Raw genomic sequence first — 20305 nt, forward strand, 5'->3', positions numbered from 1 at the left:
TAGGACCATACACAGTGAAACGGCAGTGACCCAAGCAAGTTCAAACAAAACGTTCTTTTATTGTGTTACTTCACACAGTCAATATAGTATACAGCTTCTTCATACAGTCCATTAATAATGCATGGCTATATGATGCAGTTAATACACAGGCCGAACTTCCCTCTGTCCAGTTTCCCTGGGTGACCGCACGCCGGTAACAAGTCTCTGTACTCACTCAGCGCACTGCACTCTTTATCCTCTAGAGTGCAGCCGGGTACACATAAGACAGCCCAAGACGCAGGGTGTCAGTCTCTCTGGTTCCTTTAGCCTCTGTTACTCCACACAGAGAGAGCTCTGCAGACAACTGCCCTGTCTGCTTCCAAGAACACACTGACACACCTCCCCCACTACTACAGGGCTTTTTAATCAGTCACTGCTTCACTATTCTAATTACAGCCACACCTGTGTCTGTAGTACGCCCTCATGCCTCACTACGCTTCCATGCACATTCTGCAGAGCACATACAGCGCCCCCTAGCTGTAACGGGTCACTGCCTCACAGCTTTCAAAAGAAGAATTTATACAACCAATTGATGAATTTAACGTCACGTTATAAGCTTTTTTTTTTACATAACATGGATAAGCGAGAACTTCTGTCAAGGAGTGTACATATTGGTTGTCTCCGCAATCCGGGTCAGGCTTCAATTCTGCTACAGAATTTAGATCCCGACAAAAGTTTGTGTTGTATCATAATTTCATACATGCAGAGCAGTAAATATAGGACTTTTTAAATGCGTTAGCAAATACTTGGTATTTCATAAAGGCTTGACTGCTTAGTGTGTAAAAAAATAAAAATAAATAAATAAAAAAATAAAAAAAAAAACACACCAAAAAACCTGTATAATGAAATGGGTAGACTTTTATATTTTACCAAAAAACACAGATAACAAGCAGCTTGTACATAAAACAAGGAGCCTTCCCTGTCATTTTCATTAGCGTCTTTTATTACAGTGATTCAAAGAGTCCCTGTCATTTGATTCATAATGTCCAAACCATAGGCAGCAGGAATCAGAATCCGGTTGCAACCATGTACATTTCTTTCTGAGACGCTGTGGATAGGAATTACAGGGCGAGAAGTGACCATTCCGGTGCCACCCTGGCTGGCTTCTACCACCTCCACTCACAGTGATTAACCCCTTTCTGACATTGCACGTACTATCCCGTTGAGGTGGGGTGGGCCCGTATGACCACCGACGGGATAGTACGACCAGCGCGATCGGCCGCGCTTACGGGGGGAGCGCGGCCGATCGCGGCCGGGTGTCAGCTGACATCCGGCACTATGTGCCAGGAGCGGTCACGGACCGCCCCCGGCACATTAACCCCCGGCACACCGTGATCAAACATGATCACGGTGTGCCGGCGGTACAGGGAAGCATCGCGCAGGGAGGGGGCTCCCTGCGTGCTTCCCTGAGACCCCCGGAGCAACGCGATGTGATTGTGTTGCTCCGTGGGTCTCTACCTCCTCTCCCTGCAGTCCCCGGATCCAAAATGGCCACGGCTTCCGGGTCCTGCTGGGAGGGAGGTGGCTTACCGAGTGCCTGCTCAGAGCAAGCGCTTGGTAAGCCTGCAGCACTGTAAGTCAGATCGCCGATCTGACAGAGTGCTGTGCAAACTGTCAGATCAGCGATCTGTGATGTCCCCCCCTGGGACAAAGTAAAAATGTAAAAAAAAAAAATTTTCACATGTGTAAAAAAAAATAAAATTCCTAAATAAAGAAAAAAATATATATTATTCCCATAAATACATTTCTTTATCTAAATAAAAAAACAAACAATAAAAGTACACATATTTAGTATCGCCGCGTCCGTAACGACCCAACCTATAAAACTGTCTCACTAGTTAACCCCTTCAGTGAACACCGTAGGAAAAAAAGAGGCAAAAAATAACGCTTTATTATCATACCACCGAACAAAAAGTGGAATAACACGCGATCAAAAAGACGGATATAAATAACCATGGTACCGCTGAAAACGTCATCTTGTCCCGCAAAAAACGAGCCGCCATACAGCGTCATCAAAGAAAAAGCAAAAAAGGTAATAGTCCTCAGAATAAAACGTTGCCAAAATAATTATTTATTCTATAAAATAGTTTTTATCGTATAAAAGCGCCAAAACATAAAAAAATGATATAAATGAGGTATCGCTGTAACCGTACTGACCCGAAGAATAAAACTGCTTTATCAATTTTTCCAAACGTGGAACGGTATAAACGCCTCCCCCAAAAGAAATTCTTGAATAGCTGTTTTTTTGTCATTCTGCCTCACAAAAATCGGAATAAAAAGCGATCAAAAACTGTCACGTGTCCGAAAATGTTACCAATAAAAACGTCAACTCGTCCCGCAAAAAACAAGACCTCACATGACTCTGTGGACCAAAATATGGAAAAATTATAGGTCTCAAAATGTGGAGACGCAAAAACTTTTTTGCTATAAAAAGCGTCTTTTAGTGTGTGATGGCTGCCAATCATAAAAATCCGCTATAAAAAATGCTATAAAAGTAAATCAACCCCCCCTTCATCACCCCCTTAGTTAGGGAAAAATAATAAAATTAAAAAAAATTATTTCCATTTTCCCATTAGGGTTAGGGCTAGGGTTAGGGTTGGGGCTAGGGTTGGAGCTAAAGTTAGGGTTAGGGTTGGGGCTAAAGTTAGGGTTTGGATTACATTTACGGTTGGGATTAGAGTTAGGGGTGTGTCAGGGTTAGGGGTGTGGTTAGGGTTACAGTTGGGATTAGGGTTAGGGGTGTGTTTGGATTAGGATTTCAGTTAGAATTGGGGAGTTTCCACTGTTTAGGCACATCAGGGGCTCTCCAAACGCGACATGGCGTCCGATCTCAATTCCAGCCAATTCTGCATTGAAAAAGTAAAACAGTGCTCCTTCCCTTCCGAGCTTTCCCGTGCGCCCAAACAGGGGTTTACCCCAACATATGGGGCATCAGCGTACTCGGGACAAATTGGACAACAAATTTTGGGGTCCAAGTTCTCTTGTTACCCTTGGGAAAATATAAATTTGGGGGGCTAAAAATCATTTTTGTGGGAAAAAAAAGATTTTTTATTTTCACGGCTCTGCGTTGTAAACTGTAGTGAAACACTTGGGGGTTCAAAGTTCTCACAACACATCTAGATAAGTTCCTTGGGAGGTCTAGTTTCCAATATGGGGTCACTTGTGGGGGGTTTCTACTGTTTGGGTACATCAGGGGCTCTGCAAATGCAACGTGACGCCTGCAAACCAATCCATCTAAGTCTGCATTCCAAATGGCGCTCCTTCCCTCCCGAGCTCTGCCATGCGCCCAAACAGTGGTTCCCCCCCACATTTGGGGTCCAATTTATCCTGTTACCCTTGTGAAAATACAAAACTGGGGGCTAAAAAATCATTTTTGTGAAAAAAAAAAAAGAATTTTTATTTTCACGGCTCTGCGTTATAAACTGTAGTGAAACACTTCGGGGATCAAAGCTCTCAAAACACATCTAGATAAGTTGCTTAGGGGGTCTATTTTCCAAAATGGTGTCACTTGTGGTGGGGTTTAATGTTTAGGCACATCAGGGGCTCTCCAAACGCGACATGGTGTCCCATCTCAATTCCAGTCAATTTTGCATTGAAAAGTCAAATGGCGCTCGTTCCCTTCCGAGCTCTGCTATGCGCCCAAACAGTGGTTTACCCCCACATATGTATGAGGTATCTGTGTACTCAGGACAAATTGCACAACAACTTTTGGCATCCAATTTCTTCTCTTACCCTTGGGAAAATAAAAAATTGGGGGCGAAAAGATAATTTTTGTGAAAAAATTTGATTTTTTTATTTTTACGGCTCTGCATTATAAACTTCTGTGAAGCACTTGGTGGGTCAAAGTGCTCACCACACATCTAGATAAGTTCCTTAGGGGGTCTACTTTCCAAAATGGTGTAACTTGTGGGGGGTTTCAATGTTTAGGCACATCAGGGGCTCTCCAAACACAACATGGCGTTCCATCTCAATTCCAGTCAATTTTGCATTGAAAAGTCAAATGGCGCTCCTTCCCTTCCGAGCTCTGCCATGCGCCCAAACAGTGGTTTACCCCCACATATGGGGTATCAGCGTACTCAGCACAAATTGTACAACAAGTTTTGGGGTCCATTTTCTTCTGTTACCCTTGGTAAAATAAAACAAATTGGAGCTGAAGTAAATTTTGTGTAAAAAAAAAAAAAAAATGTTCATTTTTATTTAAACATTCCAAAAATTCCTGTGAAACACCTGAAGGGTTAATAAACTTCTTGAATGTGGTTTTGAGCACCTTGAGGGGTGCAGTTTTTACAATGGTTTCACACTTGGGTATTTTCTATCATATAGACCCCTCAAAATGACTTCAAATGAGATGTGGTCCCCCCAAAAAAATGGTGTTGTAAAAATGAGAAATTGCTGGTCAACTTTTAATCCTTATAGCTCCCTAACAAAAAAAAATGTTGGTTCCTAAATTGTGCTGATGTAAAGTAGACATGTGGGAAATGTTACCTGTTAAGTATTTTGTGTGACATATCTCTGTGATTTAAGGGCATGAAAATTCAAAGTTGGAAAATTGTGAAATTTTCAAAATTTTCGCCAAATTTCCGTTTTTTTCACAAATAAACACAAGTTATATCGAAGAAATTTTACCAATATCATGAAGTACAATATGTAGTGAGAAAACAGTGTCAGAATTGCCAAAATCCGTTGAAGCGTTCCAGAGTTATAACCTCATAAAGGGACAGTGGTCAGAATTGTAAAAATTGGCCCGGTCATTAACGTGCAAACCACCCTTGGGGGTAAAGGGGTTAACAGGTCTCTCCTATCTGTCTATGCTCCCCGGTTGGCTATTCAAGCTTTGTTTTCTCTGACATGCCAAGGTGTTTAAGAGTAAAACTTACCTGCAATCGTGCAGCCAGACTCTGATTCATGCTGCCTGTGGCTTGGGCAGCATGGATTGAGCGAAAGGTTCCCTTTAACGCATTTAATGTGCCATCTGTTGTCCTGAGCACTTTATTAATGATTTGTTCTCTATTCTCTTATAAGGAGTGAAGAACCTGTGACACAACAATCTTCGAAGGGACAGTCTCAGAACAATGGAGCAGGTATTTTTCCAGCACACTGATGAATTTGCCTCTAATACTTGATAATCAGTATCTAATCAAGTGTAGGCTGAAAGTAAAGTTACGGTAATTAGAAGTTGTATGCATCTAATTCTAATACCTCACTGCACCATGATTAGATTCAGTCTTAAAATGAAGATCCCTACATGAAAAAGTACACCTATTACACGCACATGCATACTATATATATCCTCACCTACTGTATTCTCACCCAACCCTTGTAGATTGTGAGCCCTCGCGGGCAGGGTCCTCACTCCTCCTGTACCAGTTATGACTTGTATTGTTCAAGATTATTGTACTTGTTTTTATTATGTATACCCCTCCTCACTTGTAAAGCGCCATGGAATAAATGGCGCTATAACAATAAATAATAATAATAATATATACACATATTAAACATGATCTACACATACATCACAAGATATGCACATTTGCCCTTACTGTGCATTTCGCCTGAATCCGCAGTGGAGTCTTGATTTCTAAGGCTAAGTTCACATTGCGTTAAAGCAGCCCGTTCAACACATGCGTTAAACGGGCTGCGTTAACGCAAGTGCCGTCATGCTAGCGCAGATCGAGCTAGCAAATGCTCGATCTGCGCTAGCGGTGACGGACCCGGAAACGCTGCAGCCCACGTCCCAGGGTCCGTCACTCAATGACGGCACATCGCTAGCGCACGCCGTCTAACGGACTGCTAGAACGTAATGTGAACCCAGCCTTAACGTGTTCAAAATAGTAAAAGGTGTTCTTTAAATCTAAAGACTGCACTACTCGCATCAGAAAGTTGTCCCTCTGGTTCCCCAAGGTTAAGAGGATGCCAAATCTGATGAGGAATCTGGCATGGAGCTGACTGACTTGATAACTTTTTTTTTCGTGTTACACCCACAAATTTAAATGGGGTTTTATGTGATATACCAACACAAAGTAGCTTTCCACATTTCCAAGTTTAAGTAATGTATCCTCCTAATGTGGCTCACTGATGAGATGTAGTAATCTCCACACGGATAGCTAATACAAGAGCAGAAGTTCTCAGTTGACCGCTGCTCTCCTTGGAGATGGATGACCGGCAGCACATTTCTTAAAAAATCAGTTAGTTTTTTCCCCCACTCATGTAATGTTTCAGTTCAAAGGATTTTTCTCAAGTGTATGCTAAACTGTTGGATGAAATTTTTGTTTTTCCTAGATCTCTGGTTCTCTCAGGCCGGCACCACATCCACTGATACCCGATGCTGCTGCTGCACTTTTTCTTTTGGTTACTTTCGAGCCTAGCTTGAGCGTTGTAGGAGAGCAGTGTTCGGCTTGCTGGTTTCTGCTCCTTCATTTTAGTGATTGGTGGTGGGGTTGTCTGCACCTAGATGCCCACCAATCAAAACTTCTGACATCCAAAAGCTGTAAAAGTTCAGTTGCACATGGAACCTTATATTTCATATGACACTTTCTTTTTTTTCTTTTTTTCTTTTCAAGATAAACCCAAAAAGCAAACTATTTGCTCTAAAGTTCAGAAATGGTTTTATGACCGATTCGGTGAATATATTGAGGACTTTCGATTTCAGCCAGAGGAGAACACAGTTGAAACAGAAGAGCCGCTGAGTGCTCGAAGGTAAATTTACACTGCCAATCTGTAGTGTGAGGTTGAATAGATTTTCCATTAAAGGGAATGTCAGCTGTCCTACCCCCCTAAACTGCCACCATGTCTCCACTGCTCCCTATTTCTACATTTTAACAAGTTCCTTCTTATCCATTATTGCTCTAGAATTGTAAAATCTTGCAAGTTTGTGAGGACTGGTCCGACCAGGGTAGTGTCTCTCCCATCCTGGACTAATCCTTCCTCCATCTCCCCCATTGCGTCATTGACTTGATTTGTAAGAACTATATCGCCATTGGCTCTCTGAAAATCTCATGCATGTACGTGGGGCATACGATTGGGCCAGACTTCATTTCACACCTCAATAGTGATGATTGCACGCATACGCTAGTGTTGAAAGGATCCAGCGCTCTTATAAATCATGTCAAACATGCGTCGGCGCATGCTTACAAGATCAGAAGAAGGATTAGTCTGGGGAAAACGACGCCCCATCAAACTAGTCCTCACATTTCCAGAACACGAGAGCAGATTAAAATTAATTTCACAATTTTTAGATCTACCACTAAAGCATGAGAAGGATCTAGACTGAAGCAATAGGGTGCAGTGGATATATGTGGTGGCTAGGGCAGCTGGCCATTTCCCTTTTAGTTTTACGTTGCCACCACATGTTCACCAAACTCTATAGTAAAATTCTTTATAATAGTCTTATACATGCAGAAAATGCCTTCATGATAAAGGAGCAATGGGAATCCCTTCTATAACGATTTCATACCATTTTTTCCCCCCTAAGGTTGACTGAAAATATGAGAAGATTAAGTAAGTACCAACTATTCTTGCTGGCATATGTTGTGATGGGTTTTCTAATAAGAAGATTGCCACTCGTTTGACCAGTGCTGTACATCATTACATCAAAATTTAGAACTGTGATTTGATTATACAGCTTGAGAACCTATGAAATCTAATTACAAGGCTTGGCGACATTTTTTCTAACTAGCCGGAGATGGCTTGTATTGAACTTTTCATTTCCCAATTCCTCTTAAAGGAAGAAAAAACATATTCCAAACAAAATATAAACTGGAATGCATATGTTAAGAGGGTGTAACATCTTAGTGGGGTCTGATTTGTATGGAATCTACGTATTCTGTTGCTTACAGCCAGAGCAGGGGCAGACATACCATCTGTGCAATCTGGACAGCCGCACATTTCCATCTCCAGAGTAGTAAGGAGGACCTTTTCTACCTCCAGAGCAGTAAGAGGGCCTACTTGTAGAAATGTTAATTATGATGAGTGATCAGACCGCAAACGCTCATATACTGTTCTTGCATGAGAGCCCTCTTCTATGTGTGTCTTCTCCTGACCAGAGGTTCAGAGGCATGGTGTGTTTCCGAGGGCTGCCTTATCCAGGTCAACCCATATGAAATGGCAGACTTTTAAATATGGCCATGGGAAAAAAAAACAAAAAACTATTTGCAATTGACAGTGGGATGCCAGAACGTCCTTTTGTTTTATTAACAGAAGCATTTCTTCCTATTAGAGAGAGGTGCCAAACCTGTTACAAATTTTGTGAAGAACCTTTCTGCCTTATCAGACTGGCATTCTGTTTATACGTCTGCAATTGCCTTTATTGTAAGTAGTTGCTCTTTATTTTAAAATCCTTGCATATTTTTATATGGTTTTTAGTATTTCAATGTTTCCGGCATAAGCTAAATATGTCATCTTTTTCTGAAGCACACTTGCATAGTCTTTGAATTAGTAGATAGCTGCTGCTAATAGTATTTTTAGGTTACACAATTGTGTAATACTAATTAATTTGTTTTCATTTTTTAGATGTACATGAATGCTGTATGGCATGGCTGGGCCATCCCTATGTTTTTATTCTTAGCTATTTTGAGGTTGTCACTAAATTACCTCATTGCCAGGTAAGGTTTGTCCCATTCCTTCCTAATTACTAGCTGGTATGCCAATTAAAGGTTGGTATATATGAAATTCCTGGCTTAAGCACAGCTGTTACTGCAATTTACAAACTACGCTCTTTTTCTTGTTCCTTTTGTCCTGATGAATGTTTATTTCGGTAACTAAAACTTAAATTTTTTTTTTTTAAAAACCCCATGAAAACAAAAGCTGAGAGATGGAGGTCTCTTGAACAGTAGACCGGTCTAAGCCTTTTATAGTATTGCCTTCCCAATAAAGAATATGGAATTCAGGGATGTAATGAATTTGTTCCGATTGCAGTGACGGCCATTATTAGAGGCTACCTGAATACACACGTTGCTCTGTTTCCCAGTGCACAGTTATGAGCAGTCCACAGCTTGACAACAGTTTTTAGTACATAAAACTCCAAATTTCCATGTTCATAAACGTACATGATAAAATTATAGCTTTCGTTGGCCATCGCTAGAGGCATGCTCTATTGAACTCATTAATTAAAGGGACCCTGTCATATGTCACATTGTGCTTGCAGTCTTTGTGACCAGCATAGTGAAGGAGACGATGAGCAGAGTGATGTATAAGTTTGTGGGAAAAGATTCAGTCCAGTGGGCGGTCCTAGTCAGTGATTGACAACCATCTCTCCATGTTCAGTTTTTCATATGACCAGTTTCCTTTGGACAATGTACAATTACTGTCTCTAGTGGTGATTGCAGGCAGTCAGAATTTTCTTCAGAGCACCACTCCAGCGTTTTGTTTTGTTTTCACTGCTGGAGTGGTGCTTCTAATCAAAGGTCGCTGCTACTAGTGTTATCCTTATCCGCCACCGGCTTCACCTTCTATCATCACCGCTCCCATTGATCTCCAGCAGTTTGTGACCTGGCATGTCACCCCAGTGTTTGCTGGAGTGAGTGAAAGGTTACTTTTTAATGCACTGAGCAGCACTAGAGACTGTTAACTCTGACTTCCTGACACTCAGAATTTGTGGTCACAAGATGGGGCTGTGGGACCGAAGCGACGCAGCTAGAAGGTGAAGATGCCAGCGTGGGTAAGTACAAGATTATGGCCAGTAGGTTAGTAGCACCGCTCCAATGCTGAGCACATAGCGCTGGAGTGGTGCTTTAGAAGAAACCTATCATGATGCACATTCTGTCCCATCCGTAGGCCGCAGGGTTTAGAGAAGTCACTGGTCAAATTGGTTGTATTGCTTTGTGGAAAAAGCTTTAATCTAGCCATTTCTGCATACAGTTATTCAAGCACTGAGAAGGACCACCCTCAGGACTACAAATCCCACAATAAGTAGAGATTTAAATCACTAGAATACAAGCTAAGCCTCGTTTAATTTAATATGGATTTTTATGACCCCCACTACTTTGCTAGATTTGCATTGGACATGAACAAGTAAGGACATTTCACAAACTGACTTTAGAAACCAGAGAATTATTCTGTATATTCACACTTGTAATTTAAAATTGATGTCTAATTAAAATGTTCAACCTGTAAGTATGACTAAAATATAAGAAAAATGCAATAAAGCTTAAAAAAGATGAAATATGGTCTTTACAAAACATTTTAATAATACGTATTAATCAACGTAACATTTTAAGCATTTGCTCTGCAAACCTTTAGATAATAATAATCTTTATTTTTTATATAGCGCTAACATATTCCGCAGCGCTTTACAGACATTCTGCTAAACCTCTGTGTATATAATGTGTTTTCTATCATATAGGTATCAGTTTTGTATATTGATGCTCAGATATACACTTCCTTAATGTCACTACCTGTGCAAAACAAATGTTACTGGCATATTTCTTGAATATACCAGTACGATCTTTTAATCACCCCAGGAATCTAATCTGCTACACGCACCTAAAGATGACGTTAATGTCTGTTAGGGAAAATCCCAAACCATAGTTTTAGCCAACCGATCAGGGGCGGTCTGGAATTAAGTCAGCTGTGTTTAAAGGGAACCCCACAGCTGCCCTAGCTCCCCTATACTGTGCAAGATTTAATTGTACAATTATTTAGCAATTGCTGTGCAGCAAAAAGGGGCTTAAAATAATGTAGGAAAAGGTGCATACTAAGTCATGGCGCTGTTTTAAAGGGGCTACGACTACTGTCACATTCTCTTTAAAATGTTTTCCTGTGGGGCATCTGCCTTCTGAAAAAGGATTTTTGAAGGGCAATAATGGGATATTGTCTTCATACCTCCTTAGAAAATATGTACATGTTATTATGGACATTTTTATAAGACCATTGTTAGCCTATTTTGAAAACAGGCGCTCTCAGGCCCTCCATGTCACTCTTACTGCTATTTGGGCATGCAATGGTCAGCAGGTAATAAAAAAAAAAAAAAAGATGAATAAAGTTATATATTTCTATTTGCGATCAGATGCCTTATTCCAGAGAAATCCACATTTTTCTTAATATGTGAATGAGCTGCTAAAATCTATTGGTCAGACACAGATCTGTCCGAGAATCTGCTTCCAGAGCTTATTTTAAATATAAAGGGAGTTACCAGTGTGAGACATGTAATGACTGACCGTCTGCTCCCCTGATGTACATGTCTCACACTGGTAATGCCCTCTTTTATTTAAAACAAGTAATGGAGGCAGATTCTCTGGGAGATCTATGTCCGGCCCTTAGATCTTAACTAGTGATGAGCGAATATACTCGTTACTCGAGATTTCTCGAGCATGCTTGGGTGTCCTCCGAGTATTTTTTTAGTGCTCGAAGATTTAGTTTTTCTTGCCGCAGCTGAATGATTTACATCTGATAGCCAGCATAAGTACATGTGGGGGTTGCCTGGTTGCTAGGGAATCCCCACATGTAATTATGCTGGCTAACAGATGTAAATCATTTCGCTGCGGCAAGGAAAACGAAATCTCACAGCACTAAAAAATACTCGGAGGACACCATTAATCTTAACAACTGATTTAAATATTAAGAAAAATGTGAATTTCTCTGTAATAAGACAAGGGATTGCAGATATCAAGGTATCATTGTATTCAGCTTCCTACGGCCTACATGCCCATATTGATGGCTTAGGAGGGTTGATCCCACTGATTAATTCCCTTCACCATGTCCTTTCTGTACAGAAGATATTATGTGCTGTGCAGTATGTACAACCTTGTCCAAATAGCATCTCCCTGTAGTGACTATAGAAATAACTGTGTAGTCCCTTGTTATTATTATTATATGTGCTATATGCTTCGTTTTTACTGTGCATTTATTTGCCTGATGATCTTCATTGTTCTGATTTTTCTGCTATTTTAAATATTTTCATCTGTTTTGTTTGTTTTTTAGAGCTTTGTTTGTGCGGTCTTTGTATAGAGAGATGTGGGAACCAGTCACATCATTCATTCTGCCCAAATCACGTGCAACATGGATCCATGGCCGCCTTCAGCATTACAAACATCGAAACTTTGCTCTGAAACCATGCTGTGTTTTAGAGCAACCCTAGCAAGAAGCACGGCCGTGGCAGAGGTGACTAGTCCGAGTCGGGTCCTGCCGGCATCCCCCGTCTGCCATGTAGCCTGACTGGTTTCTCCCCATATACACAAGCATGGACAGAGCTGTCGGTGTAGCAGAGCATCCGGGAGGAGCCGGCAGGGACCTGATTCCTGGACTAGTCACCTGATTCCTGGACTAGTCACCTGATTCCTGGACTAGTCACCTCATCCATGGCTGCACTTTGTATTCTTCCTAAGCACAGCAGCGATTCACAATAGTTCAGAGAAGGTTTTAATACAGTAGCCGTTTTTTTTATTCATGTGGTCTGTGGTTTGGGCAGCATTAATCAGCTGACTGGCTCCTGTTACCAGTAAATGGTTTACTGTATTAATATTAAACCTGTCACTTACTTGTAAAAGTTGGTAACCATTTTGGCGTTTGCTTTAATTTTCCCATTTGTTATTTTATATTCATGGTGTGCCTTTCTGTACATAGGGGTTGGAGGATACAGTGGTGCATTGTGCCTCAAGTTTCAGAACCCATAGTAAGTTCTTCAGCAGATGTGTTACTACGGATTGCATGGGTGTATAGTATCTTTTTCTTCCTGAGACTTAAAGGCATTTTCCCACAAACCAAGTTAATGTTAATCAACATTTTAATCACTAGATCTTGGAATAATAATAATTTCCACAATTGGATGTGATTTAATAAAATGTTCCTGTGCTGAGATCTAATATATAAAGCTGAATGTGTGTGTGTGTGTATGTATGTATGTATGTATGTATGTCCGGGATTGGCATCTGAACCGTAGCAGCTACAGCCACAAAATTTTGCACAGTCACACGTCTGGACCCCGAGAGCGTCATAGGCTATGTTGTGAGGTGAAATTTTAACCCCGCGCTTTCCAATTCACCAAACAATTTTGCCCCTATCTACATAATGGGGAAAAAGTGAAAGGAAAAGTGTTGGAGGCGTCGCAGCTACAGGCACAAAATTTTGCACAGTCACACGTCTGGACCCTGAGAGCGTCAAAGCTATATTGTGAGGTGAAATTTTAACCCCGCGCTTTCCAAGTCACCAAACAATTTTGCCCCTATCTACATAATGGGGAAAAAATGAAAGGAAAAGTGTTGGAGGCAAATTAACAGCTGCCAGATGTGAACAAGGGGGACTTAAAGAATGACAGCGATGGCACCAAAGAGTATATACTGTACAGTTGCTAAGGTGGGGCCCCAACATGGGATAATCACACCACCACGGGGATATGAACACACACACAAAATGCGCCACACACTACCACGTGCTCGAACACATATACCACCCTCAGTGCACATTTCACCACACATACACCAACCTCGCCACATAAAAGTAGAAACACAAAAGTCGCCGCTCAAAACTCGCCACGCGCAAAACTCTCCACATGCAAAACTCGCCACACGTGCAAAACTCGCCACACGCAAAACTTGCACACGCAGAAAAATTGCCACACGCAGAAAAATTGCCACATGCACAAAAGTTGCAACACATGCAAAAGTTGCCTCACACAAAACTTGCACATACTCAAAAGGCACCACACATAAAACTCGCCACGCGCAAAACTCGCCATGCGCAAAACTTGCTGCACACAACTTGCTACACTAACCTGTCACATGCAACTCGACACACAAAAAGTTGCTACACGCATGTCGCCACACAAAACTCATCTCACAAAAGTCCCTACATGCATGTCGCCACACGCAACTCAACACACACAACTTGACACACGAAACTCGCCCTAAAACACACACAAGTCTGGTATCCTTCAAAAATAAAAATCTGATTAATAAGCAGACAAACTACAAGAGCAACAAATGTACCATATAGGAATCCGGCAGCTGTCAGTCACATGACCAGTCTATTATGTGTATGTGTGAGCTAATATATACTGCCAGGGGGTGGGCTTACTGTTGGCTGGGGATTTATCAGGCTGCCATTTTAGCTTACAAATACTGAGGTAAAAATACTGACCAAATAACGTGTGAACGAGGGCTAATACAGGAGGAGATGGCATACAGCTATATACTATATACAGGAGATGACACACAGGTATATACTATTTACAGGGGAGATGACACACAGGTATATACTATATACAGGAGGAGATGACACACAGATATATACTATATACAGGAGAGATGACACACAGGTATATACTATATAGAGGAGGAGATGACATACAGGTACATACTACATACAGGAGGAGATGACATACAGGTATATACTATATACAGGAGGAGATGACACACAGGTATATACTATATACAGGAGCAGATTACCTACAGGTATATAGTATATACAGGAGGAGATGACACAGGTATATGCTATGTATAGGAGGAGATGACATACAGGTATATACTATATACAGGAGATGACACACAGATATATACTATATATAGGTGAGATGACACACAGGTATATACTATATACAGGAGATTACATACAGGTATATCTAATATATAAAGCTGAATGTGTGTATGTATGTATGTGTGTATGTCCGGGATTGGCATCTGTACCGTCGCAGCTACAGCCACAAAATTTTGCACAGTCACACGTCTGGACCCCGAGAGCGTCATAGGCTATGTTGTGAGGTGAAATTTTAACCCCGCGCGTTCCAATTCACCAAACAATTTTGCTCCTATCTACATAATGGGGAAAAAGTGAAGGGAAAAGTGTTGGAGGAAAATTGACAGCTGCCAGATGTGAACAATGAGGACTTAAAGAATGAGAGCGATGGCGACAAAGAGTATATACCGTACAGTTGCTAAGGTGGGGCCCCGACATGGGATACTCACCACACACGGGGATATGAACACAAACACAAAATGCGCCACACACTACCACGTGCTTGAACACATATACCACCCTCAGCACACATTTCACCACACACACACACCAACCTCGCCACATAAAAGTCGAAACACAAAAGTCACCACTCAAAACTCGCTACATGCAAAACTCGCCATATGCAAAACTAGGCTCACGCAAAACTCGCCACACGTGCAAAACTCACCTCATGGAAAACTCACCTCATGCAAAACTTGCACACACAGAAAAATTGCCACATGTACAAAAGTTGCACCACATGCAAAAGTTGCCTCACACAAAACTTGCACATACTCAAAATGCACCACACATAAAACTCGCCACGCGCAAAACTCGCCATGCACAAATCTTGCTGCACACAACTTGCTACACTAACCTGTCACATGCAACTCAACACACAAAATGTTGCTACACGCATGTCGCCACACAAAACTCATCTCACAAAAGTCGCTACATGCATGTCGCCACACGCAACTCAACACACACAACTTGACACATAAAACTCGCCCTAAAACACACACAAGTCTGGTATTGTCCTTCAAAAATAAAAATCTGATTAATAAGCAAACTACAAGAGCAACAAATGTACCATATAGGAAATACGGCAGCTGTCAGTCACATGACCTGTCTATTATGTGTATGTGTGAGCTAATATATACTGCCAGGGGGGAGGGCTTCCTGTTGGCTGGGGATTTATCAGGCTGCCAATAGCAACCAATCACAGCTCAGCTTCTATTTTGCTACAGTTAATTAACCTGAGCTCTGATTGGTTAATATAGGCAACAAAGACATTCTCAGTATAACAAAGCTAATATATGTTGTGAAATGCTTCTATTTGCTTAGTTTTTGCCTTTTAATAATTACATTTCTATCTATTTGTTTTGTGGTTTTTGTGTGCAGAATAAATTTTTGTTAACACATTCTATTTTGCTAACAGCAGTCATTAACCCGGGCGAAGCCGGGTAGTACAGCTAGTAATCTTATAAATGTGCCCCTGCTGTGTACTGTGTAATGGCTGTGTCTGACCGTACAGGGACATGGTCTGATCATACCACAGCTCCTGGGCAGGGGAGGAAGGAAAAGAGTCTACAGACAGGACTGCATGAGATCGCAGATGATTCTTCTTGTGAGGCAAATATTCCCCTGACTGTTTTAATGTTTTACCTCAAGAAAGAATCGAATGCGCTCCCCGGCTGTCCAGTCTGTAGACTCTCTTAATACTCCTCACCCCCCTGCCCAGGAGCTGTGGTATGATCAGACCATGTTCCTGTACGGTCAGACACAGCCATTACACAGTACACAGCAGGGGCACATTTATAAGATTATCTCAGCACAGGAACATTTTATTTAATCATATCCAAATGTGGAACTTATTATTATTCCAAGATCTATTTATTAAAGTGTACTTTGTGGGATAACCCCTTGTCACTAGACAATCCTCTATTGTAAATACCTGTAAGAAGCGCTAATGATGAGCAGTAAGAGCCCTCCCCCTCACAAGTTGTACAATTATGGGGTTGTGAATTATGGGAACTGATTGTGTAATTACTAGTGATGAGCGAGTATACTCGTTAATTGGGTGTTCCCGAGAATGTTGGGGTGGTCTCCGAGTATTTGGATATGCTTGGAGATTTAGTTTGTCTCTGTAGCTGCATGATTAACGGCTGCTGGACAGCCTGAATACATGTGAGGATTCCCTATCAAACAGGCAACCCCCACATGTACTTATGCTGCCTAGCAGTCACTAATAATACAGCTGCGGCAACAAAAACCAAATCTCCGAGCAGTCACAAATACTCGGAGCCCACCCGATGATGCTTGGGAAAACTCGAGCAACGAGTATACTCGCTCATCACTAGTAATTACATAATACTCCCTCTCCTACAAGGTGCAGAAAGTGATCAGGAGGTTGTGTCCAGTTTGCAGGCTAAGTTTCTTTTGTGTCTTTCTACCTATGTATGTTTAAAACTACTTGAGGCCTGATAAACACTTAGGGTATGTGCACACGTCCGGATTTCTTGCAGAAATTTCCTGAAGAAAACCGGAAATTTTCTGCAAGAAATCCGCATTTTTTTTTTTGCGTTTTTTTTCCGGTTTTTTCGCGATTTTTTTTTTTAGCATTCTGCAAGCGTAATTAGCTTGCAGAATGCTAAAGTTTTCCAAGCGATCTGTAGCATCGCTTGGAAAACTGACTGACAGGTTGGTCACACTTGTCAAACATACTGTTTGACAAGTGTGACCAACTTTTTACTATAGATGCAGCCTATGCAGCATCAATAGTAAAAGATAGAATGTTAAAAATAATTAAAAAAATAAAAAAAATGCTTATACTCACCTGCAGACCTCAGCGGCGTCCGTTCCTATAGCTGGTGTGTGTGCGCAGGACCTTCCATGACGTCGCGGTCACGTGAGCGGTCACATGACCGGTCTCGCGACCAATCACAGGACCGCGACGTCATCACAGGTCCTTCACCGCACACCAGCTACAGGAACCGAAGCAGCAGCATGCACCTGAGAGGCGGGAAGACATCGCAGGTGAGTATATGACTAATTTTTATTTTAATTCTTTTTTTTTTTACCACTTATATGGTGCCCAGTCCGTGGAGGAGAGTCTCCTCTCCTCCATCCTGGGTACCAACCTCACATGATCAGCTTACTTCCCGCATGGTGTGCACAGCCCCGTGCAGGAAGTAAGCAGATCAATGGACTCCTAGGTGTGCGGAATCCTCGCAATTCCGCATTTTTAATGAACATGTTGCTTTTTTTTCCGCGATGCGATTTTTTCACGGAAAAAATCGCAACATTTGCACAAAAAATGCGGAATACACTGTAAATAATAGGAGGCATAGGTTAGCGTTTTTTTCGCGTTTTTATAGCGAAAAAACGCGAAAAATCCTGAACGTGTGCACATGGCCTTAGAGAATCACTCGCCTGCTTTTTACTACCCCCATCTGATGTGTGATTTGTCATTTACTGGGCTTCAATAAAATCCGTTTCATCTGCTCCAGATCTATCAGTTCTCAGAATGTTAGAGGTATTACTATCTCCAAGATTTTATCCAATATATAGTAGGGGTAATAATAACAATATTGCAAATACCTCCAATTAGAAATGTAGCATAGTCCTTCTGATTTGCTATGTTGCTTACCCCATGTGCAGGGCATTTCAGTAGCTTAGGTATCCATGGCTACGACCACTAACAATTAACTGTCATTATATGAATGGTCGAAACCAAGGATACCTAAGCTACAGCAATGCCCTATATATGAGGAAGGCGACAGTGAATCAGAAGCACTATACTACATTTATAATTGGAGGGATTTGCTAATATTATTATTATCATTATTATTATTATTATTATTATTATTAAAAAAAAAAAAAAAAAACCCCAAAGGTATGAACTGGGATATAAACTGGTGTGCCTGCAGCAAGTAAGTGCACGTTCACGCTAGCCACTAAACTGAAAAAAAAACCAGTGACAGAAACATAATGAATAATTACCCTGCAGTAAATAAATTAATAGCATAGTGCATGAAAATAATATACGGTACTTAGTTAACATGTTTTTTGATAAAAGAAAAAAAATTGCGAAAGCCATCCCACCTCATCACGGGACCGTAATTGGGACAGTCCTAACTTTAATATTAAAAACATTATCGTTTGTCAAGTGACATGAATGTATATAAGGGTTGAGAGGGACTGGGCCCAACTAGTGGACACACGGCCAAGACTGACCACATCAATAAAGCCCAGCTCAAAGGAAGGCAGACTATTATTATTACACCTACTATGTAGAATTTTGGAGATGGGGGACACCCATTTAGGCTGTGTATTACCCTGCCCACGCTGCTGACTGGCAGCTTTCTGCCTATGCACAGTGTACACAGAAAGCTGCCAATCAGTGTTGCGGGCGCGGTTATACAGAGCTCATGAATATGGAGGACTACATGGCAGGTGTACTAGTCCTCTAGTGATAAATCTCCTGCTGGTAAAACAGGGATTTCAGCAAATTCAAGCAAGCAGCCCAGTAAGTGACACATCGCTGGAATCAAGGTTTCTGTCTCTACAGTATGCTGCCCTCAGATTAAGGGCTTCAATCTGGTGACACATTTGTTTTCCATTAATAGCTTCTCCTTTTTTGTTAGATGTAGTGTTGCTGTGTTTTTTTTATTCCGGACCTTTGTGGAGATATACATGGCGAGCTGGGCGCCATCCAAGCCTTCTAGGGTATAGGATGTCGTGCAGATGGTGCCTTGGGTTATATGCAGTTCCCATGGCAGCAATGTACCTGATGTAAAGGGTAATTTAATAACATTTCTCAGTGTTGTAGCCTCGGGCTTTAGGCCAAAACCCGCAAACAATAGAACGCCCAAATTGAAGTTTTAGCTTACTATAACTTGTATATCAGTTTGTTACTGCGTATAGATATTAAAATCAGTGTGTTTTTCTAGTCAGAGGTGACTCGATGGCAGCCATCACATGTCCCCTGCAGTAAGTGCTTACATTGTGCCTGCTGATAATGTCACGGCAGCTGATGCCATCACTGGGTCCGTCTAGCTGGTGACGTCATATGGTCAAAGGTCGCCCTTTAGAGAACACTATCCTGAGGGCATCATCTTTTTAGCGGATTTTTAATTCCTTTTTAACCTATGTATTTATATTGACCCCTAAAAGACCATTTTGTGATGAGTTTTGGCGGCACTTAACCTGTTTGAAGTGCAGCTTTAATGAAACCATGAAATGAAACAGATGTAATGTTAGCAATTGTTGTTTGGAGACACGTATATCTGCTGGGGATTATTTATACAGGTAAGTTCACACTTTGGTTAGCGAGCATGCCCTGCAGGTTACAGCTTGTGCACAACTAGGCTGTGTAGCTCTTGGCTTTAATGTAGAATCATTGGGTTGTGCTGACACCTAGTGGCACAGTGATGAATTACGGACTGCATCTGTGCTGCTTTTTCATTCATTTACCCTCGGAAACTGTTCACTTTTTAAATGAAATAGTCAGATGGGCTCTAGACTCTTTCAGTAAAATGTGTCCATTTTTATTGTTCTTTGTCCAATAGTTTATCGTAGTGATTACACAGCTGTGTGACCTGTTGTGTTGTGAAAATGTGTATCTGTTGCAAAATAAAACCAATACAATGTTAAAGTTTGATGAATTTCTGGCTTGGCTGACTGCAGCATTCATTTGAGGCATGATTGAAGATCAGCATGTGTTATGCGGCATCGGCTATCATGCAAACATTCCCATGCATTGTGCTATACAAGTGTGTGATAATAGAGGACAGTCACAGCGTTGGGTTTGGGATGCGTTCATGCCACCAGTGACTTGTTG

General features: G+C 41.4%; 1 protein-coding gene across 5 annotated transcripts in view; it reads left to right on the top strand.

Moving 5' to 3' along the window:
• The window catches only part of GRAMD4 (GRAM domain containing 4), a 207298-nt gene that overhangs the window by 131763 nt on the left and 55230 nt on the right, over positions 1 to 20305 (top strand). For all 5 annotated transcript variants that reach the window (XM_077264850.1, XM_077264854.1, XM_077264851.1 and 2 more), the window contains 6 exons: positions 5062 to 5120; positions 6600 to 6735; positions 7511 to 7536; positions 8255 to 8346; positions 8548 to 8639; positions 12598 to 12646. In XM_077264850.1, the coding sequence (XP_077120965.1) occupies positions 5062 to 5120; positions 6600 to 6735; positions 7511 to 7536; positions 8255 to 8346; positions 8548 to 8639; positions 12598 to 12646 (454 nt within the window). The remainder of the gene's footprint in view (positions 1 to 5061; positions 5121 to 6599; positions 6736 to 7510; positions 7537 to 8254; positions 8347 to 8547; positions 8640 to 12597; positions 12647 to 20305) is intronic.

Source organism: Ranitomeya variabilis, chromosome 5 (assembly GCF_051348905.1).
Source record: "Ranitomeya variabilis isolate aRanVar5 chromosome 5, aRanVar5.hap1, whole genome shotgun sequence".
Lineage (NCBI taxonomy): Eukaryota > Metazoa > Chordata > Amphibia > Anura > Dendrobatidae > Ranitomeya > Ranitomeya variabilis.